The sequence below is a fragment of the Microplitis demolitor genome, chromosome 5 (genome assembly GCF_026212275.2).
Source record: "Microplitis demolitor isolate Queensland-Clemson2020A chromosome 5, iyMicDemo2.1a, whole genome shotgun sequence".
In the NCBI taxonomy this organism is placed as follows: Eukaryota; Metazoa; Arthropoda; class Insecta; order Hymenoptera; family Braconidae; genus Microplitis; species Microplitis demolitor.
Window position 1 is genome coordinate 21,563,757 of NC_068549.1, and position 22,075 is coordinate 21,585,831.

The 22,075-nt window shown below is 25.2% G+C and overlaps 1 protein-coding gene and 2 long non-coding RNA genes across 7 annotated transcripts in view; 2 read left to right on the forward strand and 1 right to left on the reverse strand.

The window, feature by feature from the left end:
• Window positions 1–22,075, reverse strand: part of LOC103579357 (PH and SEC7 domain-containing protein) — a 54,093-nt gene that overhangs the window by 19,484 nt on the left and 12,534 nt on the right. For all 5 annotated transcript variants that reach the window (XM_014444653.2, XM_008560720.3, XM_008560719.3 and 2 more), the window contains one exon: window positions 1,717–1,783. In XM_014444653.2, coding sequence (XP_014300139.1) covers window positions 1,717–1,783 — 67 coding nt within the window. The remainder of the gene's footprint in view (window positions 1–1,716; window positions 1,784–22,075) is intronic.
• On the forward strand, window positions 10,484–11,348 carry LOC128667763 (uncharacterized). Its single transcript, XR_008403717.1, has 4 exons — window positions 10,484–10,601; window positions 10,745–10,828; window positions 11,106–11,168; window positions 11,241–11,348. It is a non-coding gene; the product is annotated as an uncharacterized LOC128667763 (long non-coding RNA).
• On the forward strand, window positions 19,410–20,003 carry LOC103579356 (uncharacterized). The gene is made up of 3 exons (XR_001345399.2): window positions 19,410–19,494; window positions 19,771–19,833; window positions 19,907–20,003. It is a non-coding gene; the product is annotated as an uncharacterized LOC103579356 (long non-coding RNA).

Genomic DNA, 22,075 nt, shown 5'->3' on the forward strand with positions numbered 1-22,075 from the left:
ATTTAAAGTTAAATCTCAAAACTTTCAATGATAAATTGTAGTTGCAAAGTACATTAAAGTTTTCTATACAATTTATTACACCGAAATGTTTTTTTTGACGTTCTTTTATAGCTTCCTTCCACTGTTTTTCTTGTCAAGCTTTGATAATAAATCAAACAATAACTTTTTTTCTTTGTCTAACGCATTTATGATTAAAATATTTACACTCATTAAATTTTTATTCAAACTAGTCATTAATTTTGGTCAAATTAAGGAAAAATAAAATTAAATGAGAGTAGAACACGCATTGATTTTTATTTACAATCAGCTTTCATTTTTTTTTTTATATTAAAAGTTGAGGGATTTAATAAATTTTTATTGAAGGCTTTACGAAGTTTATTTTTTCAAAAAATAAAGTTAAATCGTATTTGTAAGATAAGCTTAAGTACAAAGAAAATGACAGTTTTTAAAAGTTAAATTGCAATTATCTTTCTACCGTAAGATGATTGAAGTTATCTGATAGCACACACGAACTCAGTGTGCAACAATATGTAAAATTACAATAATTTTTAAAAACCACTAATTTTGTCATTTTTTCTTATAGTGTAATTATTAATTATAATTACATAGTAAAGAAGATGGTGTTTCTGTGTTAAAAACGGTGTTAAATTTTTTATTGATTATTTAGTGTTAAATCGAGGCATTTCAGTGTTACTTTAAAATTTTAAATCGATCTACTATTTAACAGTTTAAAAGTGTTACTTAGTATGAGAATTAAAAATATCAACATTTATTAAGAGTTACTTTAAAATTAACACAAAATTTATGGTAAAAAATAAATCGATAGTCACGGAAGAATTATTATAAAAAAGAAAGTAAAATCGACATTTTATAAATGTTAATTTAACTTAAAAATTTTTTTTATTAATATATTTAATTTACCATTTACTAAAAGCTGGAATTTTTATCATACTAATAAAAAATATTTAGTTATAATTTCGAATTATTTAATGTAATGTTAAAATTATTTTTTCGCTAAATAAAAATGTGTTTTTGTTTTTTTAAAATAAATTAATTGATTTACTATTTGCAACTGCTATTAAACATTACGTGATTTTTTAAAAATCTTGACTCTAATAAAAAGATTGTTTACTATCAAACAATAGTTTAATGTTAAATAATAATTGTTGTGACTTTGATAATCTCAAAATAATATATAAATTATCTTTACTGAATATCCATCCTACAAAAATAAAATATAAAAGTTAACATATTTTTTTGTCGCCAGACATTTTAAAAGTGTTAAATTAACTTCTCATATTACCGGAATTTCGTGCTGAGATTTTAACCCAAATTTTGTGTTTAAATTCCCCCAAATTGTGTTAAGAAATAACACACGTGTGTGGACTGTTTTTAACACCGATTATGTTAATTTTAACACAATATTTTTTACTATGTACAAAGTATAAAAATTAAAATTTTTTTTTATCACTCAGAATTTTAATTATTTTTAAATAAACGATCTATTAAGGCGTCTAGGAAGTTAACATTTCAAAAATTTATTTCATCTTATGACTTGTCAGTTTTTAAAATAAATTATATTATATATAATAATAAAATGGAGACAAAAAAAAAAACACAATAAAAACTTCCGTAATTTAGACATGCAATCACAATAAAAATGTCATAAAAAAAGTATAAAAAAATGTAAATAAAACATAATAAAATAAAACTCACCTTCTTTGGTACTGAATCGGTTAACATCAACATCGTTTACCCTGAGAATGACATCTCCTGCCTCGACCTAGAAAAAAAAAATTTATAAGATTTATCTCTCTCAGCTCAGCTTTGAATATATTTTCATTTTTGCTCTTATCACTTAACCCACATCTCAATTTTTTTTAATATTTTTTTTTTTTTGAATATCATCCTACACATCGAGGGTATAATTCACGTGCGAGAAAAAAAGAGAAGGCCACAACTGGTGTTATTGTCTGGCTGGAAATAAGTGCACATTGTGACAGGTACAGACATTACATTAGTGCTCTGTATTTATTATCTGTCTCTGTTGTGTCCACGTGTGCTACTTATACTTCCGTGTCATTAGTGAGACCATGCAAGAGTAACGAGGAAGGTATTAATATTAGTGTCTAGGGTTGGATATAACATATGATAATAATAATAATAATAATAATAATAATAATAATAATAATAATAATAATAATAATAATAAATTGTCTGAATAAGAGCAAGAGTAGAGAAAGAAAGTGTCTAGTCATGTATAATAACAATTACAGCTCGACTTATTTGTTATATTATATCATACATTATATATATCTTGCTACCATTATATGGGGTAGATGTTTTTGGGTACTTTAGATCTAAATTTGAAAATTTTAATAAAATCATATGAATCTGAAGCCAATAGATACTTAGCAATTTGTTTATAATTTATGGTGTAAAAATTTTATTACACTGTGAAAAATTTTCAACAAATTTTCTTATGGTCCGGGGTTACAATGCACCCATAGTAAAATTTGTTGGAAATTTTTCACAGTGTAGGTGTAAAAATTTTTTACGCCAAAAAATCCTTTTTTTCTGTGTACTTTTATCAAACTTGTGGTGAAAATTTTATTTTATATTTTTTTATAAATTAAAATAAAGTTTTAAAAGTTCAAAAATAGAGCTGTGGCTAAAAATGGTACTGCTACCCTATATATAAAAATGTAATTTTAAAAAACAGTTTCAATATAAGAACTTGAAGTTGCATTTCGATTTTAATAATAAAAAATATAATTTATTTAGAATTTTACGTGGACGAAATTTAAGCCTGAGATTTTAATTAATTCATTTGATTCAAAAGAATTTTCAATTAACTCAAAATTCAGCTGCATAAAATTCTTAATAAATTATTTTACTATTACTATTAATTTACTATTAAACACCAAAAGTTAGGAAAAGTTCAATTTTCAGTTGTAGTTTCGCTCAAATTCAGAAATTCTACAAGTCGATTTTTTTTTTTAATTTATTTACACGGAAACTACTGGAGTCTTTTTCCACAACTGAACTTAAATAATTTTATAGACTCCAAAAAAAGCATTAAATTTAATAAAAGAGCTAATTAGTTCTAATAAAGTGTCTAATTGGATAAAATAATTTTTCTAAAGGTCAGAATAATAAAATAAAATTTTAATACCCAGAGAAATTTAATCAGACTTGTAATTTATTTGTCAGTAATGAACTAAAACTATATAGAGTTAATTGCAATAAGCAATTGAAGATAATTAATTAGTTTGATTTACTATATTTAAGCTAACAGATAAATTAGGGAGAGACAATGCTGAGAAGATAATATACTACATAATTGGGTATATTATGAGCTGAAGAAATTTTTACCAAATAAATACTATATACAAAACGTTTCGTTTAGTTACACGGTTATGGTATCGTCTAATATATATGTGAGGTCACCGAGCCGCAAAATTGCGTCGTCACGCCCAGTGACAATATGCCACGCGTGATTACGACCCGTGACCCGTAATAAGCTATTGCATATAATATATGTGTGTACAATATATATTATATGATATAATATAACTAAGATACTGGTTTATGGGATGTTATGTCTAATAGAACAATGTATTGATGGTTTTTGATCTTGCGTATTGGAATCAATTGATCCATCAAATTGGTTTTATAATTAAATTGCTTGGGACAATAAATAGACTATAAAATTTAAATTGTCTGTATATTTAGTGCTAAATTATATGAATAATTTTTAATATAATATTAATTAATTTATTACCCTATCAAGAATCTATATGGAAATCTAGTCCAGATTCCTATATGTGGATATAAATCCAGCAGCCAAAACTATGTTTGTTTGAGGAATATCTGTCAATAGTATAAACATTTATCGTTTCTTATGACGCATTGTCACGGAAGAAACTCAAAAAATGTAGAAAAAAATTTATTTCTTGAGTTCCATATCTCGGAGATACGGACTGTTTCGGACTATAGATACTTTATATGATTATTGTAATCGAGGTTAGTCGATAATACCCATAATTACGTTGGTTTTAGGAATAACTGGCAATAATATGAACATTTATTGATTGTTTTGACTTATTCTCGAGGAGAAAACCCCGAAATAGTAGAAAAAAGGGAACTCAGGAATAGTAGAAAAAAAATTGTTATCTTGAGGCCCGTATCTCAAAAGTACACAGAAAAAAAAGGATTTTTTGGTGTAAAAAATTTTTACACCTACACTGTGAAAAATTTCCAACAAATTTTACTATGGGCGTATTGTAACCCCAGACCATAAGAAAACTGGTACAAAATTTACAAGTATCCCATAGTAAACGGTATGCGCAGACGACATAATTGGGACCTATGCGCAAACGTTTACTATGGGACACTTGTAAATTTTATATCAGTTTTCTTATGGTCCGGGGTTACAATGCACCCATAGTAAAATTTAATGGGAATTATTCACAGTGTAGGTTTCAGATCATGGACACTGTGTGACTACTGTTATCAAAAGTATCCCATAAATATGTTTGTTTTAGGAATATCTGTCAACAATATGAGCATTTATCGTTTCTTATGATGCATTGTCGTTGAAAAAATTCAAAGAAATATGAAGTAGTAATTAAATTCATTAAAAAAGAGTCACCCAAAACTCGAATTTTTTAAAAAATTAAAATTTTAAAATTTACCAGTAATATTTTCAATTCTTAATTTATTTATTAAAAACAAATAATTAAAAAATAGTAAACAATTTCATAAAATATTAAACTCCGTAAAAACCCAGAAGTTAAATTTTTAATTAAATAATTTTGGTTTAAATGAAATAAAACGAACTAAAAATAAATTTTTGTACTCACTCGTTTAATTACATTCCAACTTTATAATTAGAAAAGTTAATAAAAAAATGTTATTAATTAATTTAAGTTGCTATTATGAACAAAACTAATTTTTTATCCCACAATAAATTGTAAATTTATTATTTATTATAATAAAATACCTCATCCGCAAGTGGTAAATACGTAACATAATCAAATTTATCATTTTTAGATGAATTGTAATTGCAGCAGCAGCTTTTACATAATGAAAAAATAGACATAATAAACTCGTAAACAATAAAAAAATTTAAAAAAAAAGTAAACAAATATACTTATGATATAATGTTACTGATCAGCATATAAATAAACAAATAAATTGCGTCGTATAGTATCTATTGAATTACCGCGTTACACTGACGTGTCCTCAATCTTTTTCATGAGCTTTTTCTCTTATTTATTCATCTTTCTCTTTCTACTTTGCTCGCTACTTGCCAATAGTATTTATAGCTACCTAACATTGACATTGTTCACTTAAATATACAATTATATATTTTTATCCAATTTAATTAAAGAAATATTTTTCCAATATTTACAGAGCAAAAAAATTTTCGTGTTTGTGTACCGAAAACTGTTTGTTAAAAATTTTATGTTGAATATTTAATATTTTTGTGTGTTGATTTAACGCATCGTTTTTGTATTGTTTTCAAGAAATTTTGAACACGAAAAAATTTGAATTAAATCAAAAGTAACATTTATTCTATGTTATTGTCCAAAAAAGTGTTAACATTTTTTAAATGTTAAATTAACACTTTAGATGTGTTGATAACATTTGAATGTATAAAAGTTTTAGAACCGGTAACAAAGAATATTGACATCCCGGATCAAAAAATTAACCTGATTTTGACTTTTTTGACTGCTACACAGTTGAAAATTTTGTGTTCTTGTGTATACAAATTCAATGGTTAAATATTTGCTGTCAATTATTATACCATTCAGTGTAAATTTAACTTAAGTTTAATGTGATCTGATCTCAACAAGTTTTGAACCTGTATTATTGTTTGACGCAAGTATAATGAGTCAAATTAACACAAAAAATTGAGTGGACCGTTTGGGACATGTGATTTGTGTTAAATTTTTCAATTGTGTATAATTTTTTTGACTTACATATGACTTAGTTAACTTAATTTTGGCTACACTTACTTTTTTGAATTTTAATATGATTTTTGTGACTTAAAAGTTTGTCAATTAAGTCAAATTCAAGTCAATTTTGACTTGGATTTAACTTAAATTTAAGTCAACTGTCAAATTCAAGTGAATTTTGACTTGGATTTGATGTAAATTTAGATCAACTGTCAAATTCAAGACAAAGTGACTTTAAATTAACTGAGTTGACGTAAATCGGTACCAACTAAGACAATTTTGTCAAAACCAAAAGTTTTTTCATATCTTAAAACATGTTTTTCATTTTTTAAAAAATAATAACTTAAACTTTACTTGCTTTTGTCATACTAGACTTGCACTATTTTCAAATTTTCAAATTACGCCAAAATTAATTTGATTTTTTGACCCGGGTTTTTTGGGTTACTTATAACATTGTTTAGTATTATTTCTTTTTACACAAATGAATAAGATTGAAACCACATAAAAATTTGTGTAAAATGTCGTTCTAACACACAGTTTTGGGTAAATGTTTACAAAATTTTTTTTTACAGTGTACATACATGTTTAATTAAAAGTTATCAAGCGCAATATTTACTTAAAAACTTTAATTAAATTTTTATTGCTAAAAGAGTTTATTATTTTATTTTTCGAATATATGAAATAATAATTTATATGAATTTAATTATTATTAAAACTTTAAAGACTTCACGTTAATAGGTCAGATGGTTGAGAAATCTTAAAAGCTCAAGCTAAATGTGCTTTCAGCGACAGAACATAAAAGTGTAAATAAAAACACATTTATTTCATTGTATTTTTATTTCAATGCCTACTTTTAAAAATATATTTTTATATTTATCATTATTTACTGTAATTTATAAAGTAATTTTATTTTAACGACCGAAATTGTATGGACGGAATTTTTTCCACCATGACCAAGGTCTCTGTTTCAGAAAATCGTCACAGAGGGCCATCTGTACTCGATCAAATTTTCTTGGGTTTTCCTAGCAGTAAGACAGTCCGCAAAAAATATGTAAGGAGTCAAAAAAAAAAAAAAAAAAAAAACAGGAAATGAAAATGGCAAACTTCCTTTCTTTAGCGTAAAAACAGACAATAGACAAAAAGGCAGATATGAGAAAATAGTAAATAATAGGAAAAGGCAGTTAAAGACAAAAGTATAAAAAGTCTTTACAGAAACTCGTACATGGCAACCCACTAATGGAAATTTAATTTTAATGCAGTTTTACAATATTGACTTTTAATCAAAGCATCTTATCTTTTATAATATATATAATGAATTCTATATACGAAAGAAAAATAATAAAAAGTTTAAGGGGATAGACAAGACTATTGAATTTTTTTTTTATTTAAAGCTTCTCGTTTTTTTAAATATATATATATATATATATATATATATATATATATATATATATATATATATATATATATATATATATATATATATATATATATATATATATATATATATATATATATATATATTTTTTTTAAGTAGCGAATTGTATGTTATACTGAAAGTAACGATATTGTTAACGGAGAAGAGAAAAGAATGTGAAGTATGGTGTAATACCGAAGAGGGGAAACCATGGCCATGTAACCAGACACCAATTCTCTTTTGCGTAACACAACCTGCTATCGTTAACTATCGACTTCCTTACTCGATATTCTATGTCAAGTACTGTCTACTATATTATAATACAAAGTACTTCCTATTATATATAAGATAATTATTTTTATATTTAATTTTTATAAGTATCTAAATTACTTGATATAAAAATATCATTATGTTGCGTATATTTTTAATTTAAAAAATTTATTATTTTAAAAATTTTTAAAAGTATGTAATTAAAAAAAAAAAATGTATTTTTACACTGAAAAAAAAAGGAGTGATTATGGATTTTATTTAAATCAAATTTCAATCCGTGACTCGAAATTTCGGAGTCAATAATAAAATCACTTGGCATTCGGAGTAAATACAAAATTTTTGGACTTTTTTTTTAAACAATAAATTATAAAAAAAAAATATTTGAAAAAATTGCACCTGTAGTTTTTTAAATTTTCTACATGTGCATATTTTTAGTTTTTATTTTTTTGTAATTTATTTACTGAAAAAAAGGGAAGTTTACGGTATCCTGGCAAAAAATTCATTTCTCTGAGAATCCTAGACAAATCCTAGAGAAATCCTAGAGAAGTCTTACAGAAATTTTTTTACTTTACTTTTATGTGTTCGAAGTATTATAGAAGACTTCTCTGAATGCTAGAGACATCCTGGCGCCGTCAAATGACCGTGAATTCTTGTAGAACTTGACGAAATAACGACTTTTTTTCAAATAGCTGTAACTTTTTCAAAAATGGACTAATTCAGACGTTTTTTTTTCTTTTTAAATTTTTATCTTTAAATGTAGTTTTCGGAAAAAAATACAAAAAAAATTAAAATATTAAAATCTATGAAATTTTTCACTTTTTCTAAAGAATCAAATTTTTCCCAAAATCCATTTCTCTTGAAAACTAAGCAAAATATCGAAAAATTTTATTCTTTAAAAAAGTCTTATTTTGTTGAATTCTATATGAATTCGCGGTCATTTGGCGGCGCCACGGAAACCGTGGAATCCCCGAAAAAAAAATTCAAAAATTTTTAATTGTCTGCTAACTTCAGGATCATCCACCAGAGTGATTACAGATTCATTTAAATTCTAATTTACTCTGATTCAGAGTAAATTTCACTCCGAGGGAATTGAATGAATAATCATCGAGTCCGTATTAACTCCGGATTTAATCCGTGTTCACTTCGCAAATTTTTTAGTCTGCAATTCTCATATGATTATAAAAAAATCTGCTACTATCTCATTATAAATGCATATGCATATGACGGGTTAAGTAGAACAGAATGGATCCTGTTAAACCAGAAATTATGAGATAACATCAATCAGAGGTATATTTACTAGATGAAAATGTAAGTTTCATAGTCCGACATACCAGACAACCATCCCCTGGGATGTTTTTATCCCACAGTTGCTTTGTCTGCATAAGTAATTAATATGGACTATAACGTATGACTAATTACTAAAACAAAGACGAAAATTCCTCAAATATTTGATCTATTTTATGTTAACTTAGTAAATTTTTAAATGTCAGGTTCATCAGTCAACATTATGATAATTTAAACGTCACTGTGGTGACAAGTTGTCAAATTTAAAAAATCTTGCGGTAAAAATAAAAAACAAACAGCATTGGGATTCTATTCTTATTTGAATTCCCTCCTATATTTTATTTTTATACTTTTATTTAAAATATAAAATATTTAAGTACTTTCTAATCACGCAAAGGTTAGATTACAATTCTTAAGACCAACAATAAACAACAAAAAATTTTTCATGTTAGATAAATTATATAATAAAAGAAACGAGTATAGAATTAAAAAAAAAAAAAAAAGAAAAAAAAATCTTGAATAAATTGGTATCGTGAGTCATAACTCAGGGGTCAATGTTAAAAAACCAATAAATTTAATGGGTTTAAAGTTAAAAAATAAGTGTATAATAATAAAGATGAGGAAAATGAATAAAAAAATGATGAAAATGTAAAAAAGTGTCAAGATACATCAGACATCATGCACGTGAGTCATTGGCTCATTGACATGGGCAGCGACATGACCACTCGCATATATGTGCTAATAATGGTGTGTGTTGTTAAGTATTGAATTATACAGCAAGTAGTATGGGTTAAAAGAACACATAGTACACAATTTGCTTTATATTATAGTTTGTCAAAGACACGCGGACGCGGGCATACCAGGGCGTCATTCTCTGTGTTATGTCACGCACATACACCCGACCGCGCAGTTTATTTAAAACCCAAGAAAAATTCATTACTGACTCCAAAAAAAAAAAATATATATATATATATATATATATTACTAAAATATAACTATATAATTAAATTATCGTAACCCTTTACCAATTATTTATACCATTAATTTTATCTTTTGTTTTCTATAAATAAATTTCTTATTTAATTAAAATTAAATATTTTTTTGGATGATAAATATACTAATTATATTATTTATATTAATAAGACATTAATAGCATTCGTTAGGGTGAAACCCGTATTCGTTTTAATAAAATATTATCTTTTTACCCTCGCTTTTGTTACATATTATATGTATATATATAAAGATATCGATTCATAAGCTGTAGTTTTTCTTAAATTTTTTATAACAACTTTGGTTTTTATTCATTTGCAAGACAAACGAGTCGAAAGAACAAAATTTCGTTTAATGTGGTTAAAATTGCCGCTCGTTTCATTGTAATAGAGAAAAAAATTTATTTAGTGTGGTTTGAATATTTCTAACGTTAAACTGCAAGGCCTCCTTGTTTTCGACGACTATTTTATCAAGTCTAACAATTATTCTTGTCCACGTGATGAGTTGATAAATAATAACACTCAATATGTTCTTCGTTTGTTTTAACCTTAGCACACATCTATACAATAATTATTTTCGTTATCCACAGACACTTACACACAATTTGAAATGACTATAAAAACCTGCCAAGTTGGACACTAAAATTATCATTTTCAAATCGAAACTCTCGCAGTATACTGGTAAGTTTAAACTGTTTTCATATAATAATTGATAAATTTATTTCTACTACTTGTAATTGCGAATATTCAATTGTCTAATTAATTATAAATTTATATTTTTCAAAATTAACAAGTACCAAAAATATTTTTATAATTGTTTTCAGTATCATCAAATGATTCAGCAATCATGAAGATTTTCCACTACTTAGTATTTTTCGTCGTAATGCTGACTATTGGGTACAATACAGGTAATTTATAAATACAATTATAAGTACACATTGGAAACAAAAAGTTATACATGTGCCTGATAAAAACTACCCAAATTTTCGTCCATACTTGTTATATTTAATAAAAATAAAAAAATTATTGACAAATTTTTTCACGTACGTTTAACTACAAAGTATAATTAAAATGTAGTCGTAATATTTTTTTTTTCATAAAATGCGCGTCGAGAATTGTACTTTTTATATTCAAATTTATATTCACGGTCAGTAACTATATTATTTTATTTTATATATGTGATAGGAGTAAATGCTGTAGCACGAGTTAAAAAACGTTCTCCTGAAGAACCATGCCCAAATCCAGATTGTAAGTATTAATATCTTTTTTTTGTCAATAAAAAAAGGAGTGATTCAAAATTCATTCTTAATTTATTTACAGGCAATCAGTGAATGAAAAATTAAAGTTATTGAAATTAACATACATTAAAAAATGTAATAGTTAGAAAAAAATAATTTGATGTAATAAATACATGAATTATTAAACAAACAAAAGAGCTTTCTTATTATTTTGAACATAAACGAATAACTTTTATAAGATGACGGAAATAATTCTTTTTTCCCATATTGTTCATTAGTTCTTTTTTTTTTATTTTTACTGTTAAAAACATTATTTGAGTAAATATATATTTTCAGTCGTTGTTTTTTATTTCCAAATTCATATATTTATTAACTTTTGAATTATTTACACTATTATTTTTATTGTCTTTGATATTTGTCTGCTTTATTTATAAAGCGCAGGTGGTATTTTGATTTTCAATAAAAATTCTAAATCATTATATTTTTCTTATTCGTCACAATATTTTTATAGCAAAAACTTTAATAGAAAAATGTTATAGATCAAATTATTTATAAACCAGAAGTTGAATTCATAGTTTTCTTACATATATGCAAATTTTCTTAATTTTCGTTGCTCAAAAAACGTTTCAGTCTTTGGATACATGAAAATGCAATGATTCAAAACAGAAACTTTTTTTTTTCAATATATATATATATATTGATTTATGAGCTATAGTTTTTTTCTATGTTTCTTTACAACTTTGGTTCCTGATTATTCGCCAGACTAGTCAAAAGAATAACATTGTGTCTAATCAACCTTCAATTATCGCTTGTTTGATTTTCCAAAAGTACAGTTTTTACTAAAATATGAAACCAAAAAAAAAATTATCTGTCATTTTTATCTAAGAGTGTAAATGTTAAATGCCCTTTATCCTCTTAAAGATTGCTCTAGTTATTCTGTGCCAATAAAGAAAAAAATAAAACATGGAAGAATGAGTCCCATACAAGTAAAAAGGATATTTGGGTCAACTAATATAATGTCTTTAACGTTATTTCAAAGTTGCGGAAGCCTCTTCAATACCTTTTAGAAAAATTGTCTTATTTTTCTTTCCCTCTATATCCTTTTCTTTTGTACCTCTTGACTTTATTAGATTATTAGTCCTTTTATGGAATATATCAATCGATATATTCGTCAGTTCCTCAGTCAACATTGTGATAATTTAAACGTCACTGTGGTGACAAGTTGTAAAATTTAAAAAATCTTGCGGTAAAAATAAAAAATAAATAGCATTGGGATTCTATTCTTATTTGAATTCCCTCCTATATTTTATTTTTATACTTTTATTTAAAATATAAAATATTTAAGTACTTTCTAATCACGCAAAGGTTAAATTACAATTTTTAAGACCAACAATAAACAACACCATATTTTTCATGTTAGATAAATTATATAATAAAAGAAACGAGTATAGAATTAAAAAAAAAAAAAAGAAAAAAAAAATCTTGAATAAATTGGCATCGTGAGTCATAACTCAGGGGTCAATGTTAAAAAACCAATAAATTTAATGGGTTTAAAGTTAAAAAATAAGTGTATAATAATAAAGATGAGGAAAATGAATAAAAAAATGATGAAAAAGTAAAAAAGGGTCAAGACACATCAGACATCATGCACGTGAGTCATTGGCTCATTGACATTGGCAGGGACATGACCACGTGCCATCTATGTGCTAATAATAGTGTGTGTAGTTAAGTATTGAATTATACAGCAAGTAGTATGGGTTAAAAGAACACATAGTACACAATTTGCTTTATATTATAGTTTGTCAAAGACACGCGGACGCGGCATACCAGGGCGTCATTTTCTGTGTTATGTCACGCACATACACCCGACCGCGCAGTTTATTTAAAACCCAAGAAAAATTCATAACTGACTCCAAAAATATGTATATATATATATATTTTTTACTAAAATATAACTATATAATTTAATTATCGTAACCCTTTACTAATTATTTATACCATTAATTTTATCTTTTATTTTCTATAAATAAATTTTTTATTTAATTAAAATTAAATGTTTTTTTGGATGATAAATATACTAAATATATTATTTATATTAATAAGATATTAATAGCATACTAGGGTGAAACCCGTATTATTTTAAGAAAAATATTATCTTTTTACCCTCGCTTTTGTTACATATTATATATATATATATATATATATATATATATATATATAAAGATATCGATTCATAAGCTGTAGTTGTTTTCAAAATTTCTATAACAACTTTGGTTTTTACTTATTTGCTAGACAAACGAGTCAAAAGAACAAAATTTCGTTTAATGTGGTTAAAATTATCGCTCGTTTTATTGTAATAGAAAAAAAAAAATTTATTTAGTGTGGTTTGAATATTTCTAACGTTAAACTGCAAGGTCTCCTTGTTTTCGACGACTATTTTACTAAGTCTAACAATTATCCTTGTCCACGTGATGAGTTGATAAATAATAACACTTAATATGTTCCTGGTTCGTTTTAACCTTAGCACACATCTATCCAATAATTATTTTCATTATCTACACACACATACACACAATTTGAAATGACTATTTAAATCGGCCAAGTTGAACACTCAAATTATCTATTTCAAATCGAACCTCTCGCAGTATACTGGTAAGTTTAAACTGTTTTCATATAATAATTGATAAATTTATTTTTACTACTTGTAATTGCGAATATTCATTTGTCTAATTAATTATAAATTTTAATTCACGGTCAGTAACTATATTATTTTATTTTATATATGTGATAGGAGTAAATGCTGTAGCACGAGTTAAAAAACGTTCTCCTGAAGAACCATGCCTAAATCCAGATTGTAAGTATTAATATCTTTTTTTTGTCAATAAAAAAAGTAGTGATTCAAAATTTATTCTTAATTTATTTACAGGCAATCAGTGAATGAAAAATTAAAGTTATTTAAATTAACATACATTAAAAAATGTAATTGTTAGAAAAAAATAATTTGATGTAATAAATACATGAATTATTAAACAAACAAAAGAGCTTTCTTATTATTTTGAACGTAAACGAATAACTTTTATAAGATGACTGAAATAATTCTTTTTTCCCATATTGTTCATTCATTCTTTTTTTTTATTTTTACTGTTAAAAAAATTATTTGAGTAAATATATATTTTCAGTCGTTGTTTTTTATTTCCAAATTCATATATTTATTAACTTTTGAATTATTTACACTATTATTTTTATTGTCTTTGATATTTGTCTGCTTTATTTATAAAGCGCAGGTGGTATTTTGATTTTCAATAAAAATTCTAAATCATTATATTTTTCTTATTCCTTACAATTTTTTTTATAGCAAAAACTTTAATAGAAAAATATTATTGGTCAAATTGTTTATAAACCAGAAGTTGAATTTATAGTTTTCTTACATATATGCAAATTTTCTTTATTTTCGTTGCTCAAAAAACGTTTCAGTCTTTGGGTACATGAAAATACAATGATTCAAAGAAAATTTTTTTTTCCTTAATATATATATTGATTTATGAGCTATAGTTTTTTTCTATGTTTTTTTACAACTTTAGTTCTTGCTTATTTGCCAGACTAGTCAAAAGAATAACATTGTGTCTAATCAGGCATCAATTATCGCTTGTTTGATTTTACAAAAGTACTGTTTTTACTAAAATATTAGACCAATAAAAAAAAAAAATATCTGTCATTTTTATCTAAGAGTGTAAATGTTAAATGTCCTTTATCCTGTTAAAGATTGCTCCAGTTATTCTGTGCCAATAAAAAAAACATATAAAATATGGAAGAATGAATCCAATACAAGTAAAAGGATATTTGGGTCAACTAATATAATGTCTTTAACGTTATTTCAAAGTTGCGGAAGCCTTTTCAATTCCTTTTAGAAAAATTGTCTCATTTTTCTTTCCCTCTATATCCTTTTCTTTTGTACCTCTTGACTTTATTAGATTATTAGTCCTTTTATGAAATATATCAATCGATAAATCGATCGTTTATATTTTTTCATTCTGATCACATTTTCATGACAATAAAGTTCATTGAACTCTTTTAAAGTAATCTATACAGTACTTCTGTCTTTATCAAATTTCGTATATTTAAATTAAATTAAATGCATAAAAAATCAAATCATTGTAAAAGACAGCGGAACTCTCGCTCGCTTCGCTGAGCATAAATTTAAATTTTTGATAATTTTTTTCTATTTTATTATTTACTAAAATTAACATCTAAAAGTTATTGTGAAATAATCGAAATTCTGGCTAAACTATTACAGATACCACAAAAATGTCTATCTACAATTTGGTAGCTAATAAAATTCTCTACAAAAAAGGTCTCATTGCATTTTCACTTACATCCAATTGTTTCAACGCAATTGCTATTTGAAGTAAAAAAATAAATTTAGCTATATTTTTAAATTAAGCGATCCCGGGTTTATTCCCTGTAACTTCTAAACTATTAGAGATACGTCAATAAGCCATCAGATCTTTTTTGTAGAAAATTAAAGTTCCTACAGTTTTTATTTAAAACATTTTTTTCTAAAATCCATAGTTTCGTTACAAATTCCATAAAAAATGTAATTCGCCTTTTCGTATTGTAATTTTTTCATTTTGTTATCTGGTTAATGTGATATTTTCATTAAATAAAAATAAATGAATTGATAACGTGAATAAACTAAAACCTCCTACGATTTTTGTTACATCGAGTAATGAAAATATGTAAAGAATTTTAGTAGTTTCTAAATTATTGGATTAAAAAAAAAAAAATTAAGTGATTAAAGTCATAATTAATTATTTTGCGTTACAAAAAGGGCATAATTTTTTTCTTACGAGTAGGGGAGACTTATTTTGAATTTCAAAATTTCAAAAAAATTTTTGAAAGCCAAAACGGCTAAAATTCAAATCATGCGCTCTTGTACCTTTGAAATTTTTTTTCAATTTTTAAAAAATTTTCGAAGTGAACGCGGATTCCATCCGGAGCGAATGCGGGTCGAATGACTATTTATTTATTTAATCCCCTAGGAGTGGAATTTGCTCCGAAGCGGAATTTATTCCAATATTGAAACTCCTAATCAAAGTAAATTCGGATTTAAATAAAATCCAGATGACTTTGAATTAACTCCCGATTTTTTACAGTGTAAAATCTACCAAACAATTGGCAATGAAAAAAAGAACAAAAATCACACGCCCTATTGTAATTAATAACACGATTTATTTGTTAAATAAATGTTATTGAGTATGAATTACAATTTTAATAGATATTAAAAAAATTTGATTTAATAGCAGTGGGGTTATATGCAGCAGTTGGTTGTGACTAAGTGCCACGAATTAGCTGGACACAAGCTGAATTCGATGCTGATGGTGGTTCCTCATTTATATTCGGGCTCGTCATGCATATTCATGATTTTGCAGCACCAGGAGTACCACCAGCTACGTATTATGCACATGGAACACTATTAAAGTGGTCAAATAGAAGAATAACAGAGCAAAGAAATGAAAAAAAAAAATTTAATTACTCGTTATTACGTATTTGAACTGCGCGCAAAATTCAAAGTTATTAAAAAAATCTAAAATGAATGTCCGGCTTTTTTAAATTTATATACTTTTAGTCTAACCTTTGATATTAAATTTATTATTAATAACTGCCGTTATCAAAAATAATTCTCCTTATACATATTTTATGCCTTGAAAAATATGAATAATCAATAATTTAAGTGTAAGTAGACCTTATTCATATCTTATGTCATAGACCTAGATAACCAAGATCTTGAAGCAATAAACTGCATACTTTTTTAGAGGTATCACAGAATCCTTCTCATCACGTCAGTGAACTTGTGACCTGACAAAGTGCACCAGTTCGATAAAACCCAAGCTTGTTCAACTTAAACCTGCAAGTTACATCCAGCCTCCAGTCTACAGTCTCCTGTCTCCTGTCTTTTGCCTCAGGGTTACAAGAGACCGTCACCAGCACTTGCATATACATTATACGCCATACGACGTACTCTAGTTCAACGAAACTTGCAGGTAAAAGTAACACGGGCTCTTTACTTTATTTATTTTTTTTATCATCTCTATTCTAGTTGATGCTGATGCACTTTAAAGACTTTTTGACTTTTATCCTTACAAAGAATTACTTACACTGAGTGTATTTATTATGAGTGTCAATGTAGTAGATGTGATACAATTTATAAATCTTAAATAAGTAAACAAATAAATTGAAATAATGAAATTTAAATAAAATGCGCGTAATTATTTTTTATTGATCTAAATACGAATTTTTTATTCTACACGGAAAGAAAATTATGGGAAGTATTCCTATACATTATGGGAATTGTTCCCATAATGATATAGGAACTGTAGCCATATTATTATGGGAGCCATTACCATACAATTCTGGGAACCATTTCTATAATATTATGGGAATAGTCCCTATAATTTATGGGAATGGATCCTATAATTTATAGAAACGTATCATATAGTTTATAAGAATAGTTCCTATATATTATGGGAATATAATAAGGAATATATAAGATATTAAATATCCGAAAATGGAGGAGTGGCAAAAATGCTGTATTTTATATTTTCATTTTTAAAAATAAATTATTAATAAAAATAAACCATGCTCTTGTGAAATTGGTTTGTTTTTACAAAAATAATGTCGCCATTTAACCGACAAAGTTGAGGATGTATCCAAAGTTTTTCTGGGAAAACGAGGGAGTTTTCCACATAAACAGAGAGCGGAATCTCATCGTAGTTGTTTCTGTTTTTGGTAGAATGATATAAAAGAATGAGGTAACAGCTCTTGCTTTCAACAATTCATCACTGTCTCAAATAGCTACATAAAAATTTTTATCTACAAACTTTGTAGTTCTTTATTATCAAGTACCTTAATTTTATATTTTTCATAAAAAAAAAATATAATAATAAGTTAACTCAAGTATTAAATAAATTTATTTGTTTTCGTGAATGGAAAATGTATTATTTAATGTGTTGATTTCATTGGCACTTTTACTTAATCAGTTTTATCAACTTATCTTCTTTAAGGTTCTTAACATCAGTGTTGTGAAAAATCTCTTCTGTCTGTTTCAATTCAAACAGTTATCATCTTTCATTACCACTTTATATTATTACGCTACTACGTCTATCTATCGACAAACTTTATATTACTTCCAATCGGATTTAAAAGAATTGATTTGTCGGGTAAATATTAGTCGTTATTAATATTGTCATCGGTAAGAAGAATAAAATATTAAATTCAATAAAATTTAAATGGTTTCTTTTTACTTGAAGGTTTTTCGTTTGTGTTATCACGAGTAGCTAATTGTGAGTCATTGAAAACTACAGTTGGATAATGAAAATGAATAATTACTTATGTATCGTAAAATTTTATTAGCTTGAATGTTGTTACATAACTATGTTTTATTTAAAATATTTTTCATAAAATTCTATTGCAATAATTAAAAAAAAAAAAAATTGATATTATTTAATGTTTTTTATTAAATGAGACCTCGCATGTAAAAAAATGTCGTTGGAATAAGATTAAATATTTAAATCTTCAAAATGTGACACAACAGAAAACTTTTTTTGAACATTTCCTAAATTTTTGACAGTTCAAGAAAAAATTAATGGTTGCTAAAACAAAGTTCAGAAATAGTTTGAAATCAGATTTTTCTAAATATGTTTTCCACAAAAAAATAATTAATAAAGTTTAGAAATTTTAATAGAGTCAAAAAAACGTTCAATTATAGTTGTAGTTTAATTTTATTAAGTTATTTTTATTTTTTTTTTTTATTTACAAAAGTTTGAAAGTTTTTTAAAAAAAGTTCGTCATTGTATCACATTTTGACGTTCAAAATAGTCAACGTTTTTTTAACTTTTTTTTTTTATACAGACAATGACCTTGTCCACGTGATAAGTTGATAAATAACAACACTCAAAATATTATTGGTTCGTTTTAACTTTGGCACACATCTATACAATAATTATTTTCATTATGTATATATACATACACACTATTTGAAATGACTATAAAAACCTGCCAAGTTGGACACTAAAATTATCATTTTCAAATCGAAACTCTCACAGTATACTGGTAAGTTTAAACTGTTTTCATATAATAATTGATAAATTTATTTCTACTACTTGTAATTGCAAATATTCATTTGTCTACTTAATTATAAATTTTTTTTTTTCAAAATTAACAAGTACCAAAAATATTTTTATAATTGTTTTCAGTATCATCAAATGATTCAGCAATCATGAAGATTTTCCACTACTTAGTATTTTTCGTCGTAATGCTGACTATTGGGTACAATACAGGTAATTTATAAATACAATTATAAGTACACATTGGAAACAAAAAGTTACACATGTGCCTGATAATAACTACCCAAATTTTTGTCCATACTTGTTATATTTAATAAAAATAAAAAAATTATTGACAGATTTTTTCACGTACGTTTAACTACAAAGTATAATTAAAATGTAGTCGTAATATTTTTTTTTCATAAAATGCGCGTCGAGAATTGTACTTTTTATATTCAAATTTATTTTCACGGTCAGTAACTATATTATTTTATTTTATATATGTGGTAGGAGTAAATGCTGAAGGACCAGTTAAAAAACGTTCTCCTGAAGAACCATGTGTATTTATGGGTTGTAAGTATTAATATCTATTTTTTGTTAATAAGAAAAAGCAGTGATTCAAAATTTATTCTTAATTTATTTACAGGCTTAGATGACTGAAAAATTAAAGTTATTAAAATTAACATACATTAAAAAATGTAATTGTTAGAAAAAAATAATTTGATGTAATAAATTATCAAACAACCAATAAAAATTGCTAGAAATATTTTTCATTGTAAAATAAAAACGAACATTTATTTAGGATTAGAAGAAATTTTTTGGCTGAAAGAAATTTTTGTTTTTAATTTATAATGCAAAAAATTTCTTGGGGCGAATTGAAATTTTTTCCGTCGAGAAATAAAACACAAGTGATTTTTATTCACAATAAAAATTTAAAATCATCATATATATTTTTATTTCTCTTAATATTTGTATAACGAAAATGTAAATAGAAAAATGTTATTGTTTAAATTATTTATATGCCAAAAGTTGAATTTATTGTTCTATTTACGTATTTTATTAGAATCCGTGAAATATGAAAAAATTTTATTGCTATTTAATAGAATAGTGATGTGTATATAAAGCTTTTATCTTCACTGCTTATTTATTGGGATATTTTATTTTTATTGTTAAATAAAAAAATTCTATATTTCTTTTAAACAGTAAAAAATTTAGCTCTAGTATTTGATAGAGATAAAAGTAAAAGTTTATTTAGATTTTATTATTTTATCTTTGTAATAAAAAACTACAACGACTTGTTTCAAGTTTATAATAATAATTTAGTTGTAAATTAGATAAAAAATTTTTTACTGTCAAATTTCAGACTGCCCAATTTACCCCTAGTTTTTAAAATAAATAGAATCGATATCCCAAAATCACGGGTGGATTAAAAAAATTATTTAAACATCAGACATATTTTTATTTACCCGCCAAATTAAAATAGTTATTTAAAAAAATAAATTTTAATCAAAACTTCAATATATCTAAAAATTAACGTTTAAAATATAACTTTATATTCCAACATCGTCACAACTCACTCAATTCAAGTTCTTTCATTAAATTTTTTATTTTTAATCAGACAGAGTCAATGAAATTCTTAAAATAAAAATCGCCACTAAAGCCACAACATAAAAATTTCTAGACAAAAATACGCTCCCAGATTCTAGAAATTTACCAAACTTTTAACAAAAAAAAAAAATTATCTATTTTTTTATAATTACAATAAATTGTTTATTAAAATAAATCACTCACAAAAAAAAACTGATTGTCCCATTAACATATTTTAATTATGAGTCTGAATGTAGCAGACATCAGATTAATTAAAAATTATAAATAGAGTAAATAATTAAAAAAAATAATATTTATAAAAAATGCACTTATTAATTTAAAAATTTTTTAAATGCCCATTTTTTCAAAATTTTATTTTATTAATTATTTACTCTACTTATTAATAATTTTACATTTGTCTGATGTATGCTACATTCAAACTCATACTTCAATTAATATTTAAAATACATTTAAATTATCTCCTCGAATTTAACAATTAAATTTTGAATAATACTTAAATATAAAACCCACCCTTAAAAAAAACCCGCCAACTTTGATCGTAATTCTACTTTAATTTTTTTTTTTTTTACCGTCTACTTTAATAGCATTCTCACAAGTTTACCGACCTCTATTCTCACCTTATTTTTTTCCCAAATAGGTTATTTCAGAGCAAAGTTACTTGAGATCTATATATATATATATATATATATATATAAATATAAATATATACTAGTGAAATTCGTACGAGAAAAATCGCACTAGGAAATCTAGTCCAATTCAACAAAAGATTGCACAGAAAAAAAAGCTATATACGAAGAAAAATAATGTCGAGTACCTGTACGGAATAAGAATGACAAATAAAGTGATATAATTTTTTTATAAGCATATTAAGTATTAAGTAATTCGTAATTTGAAAGTACAATTGCTGATTATTGTGAGAAAATAGCATATAATGTAACAACTGAAAACGGGTTATTGAAAAGGGAAAAGATTCGCGGCTTAAAACCCGACAAGGAAAGTTGATAAAAAAAATGTATTTTTATTTTTATTATTATTATTAGATCATTGTGACCCGCGAGTTTTAAATTGTTATTATTCTGTTACGGATTGTTATTGTTGTTGTTATTTTTGTAACTGTTGTTGTTGCATCACAGGTGAAATGAAAAAGTGTTACGTGAACGAATTACAAGATTGATTCGAGGTTGCTGGAAATATATATCGAATAAGT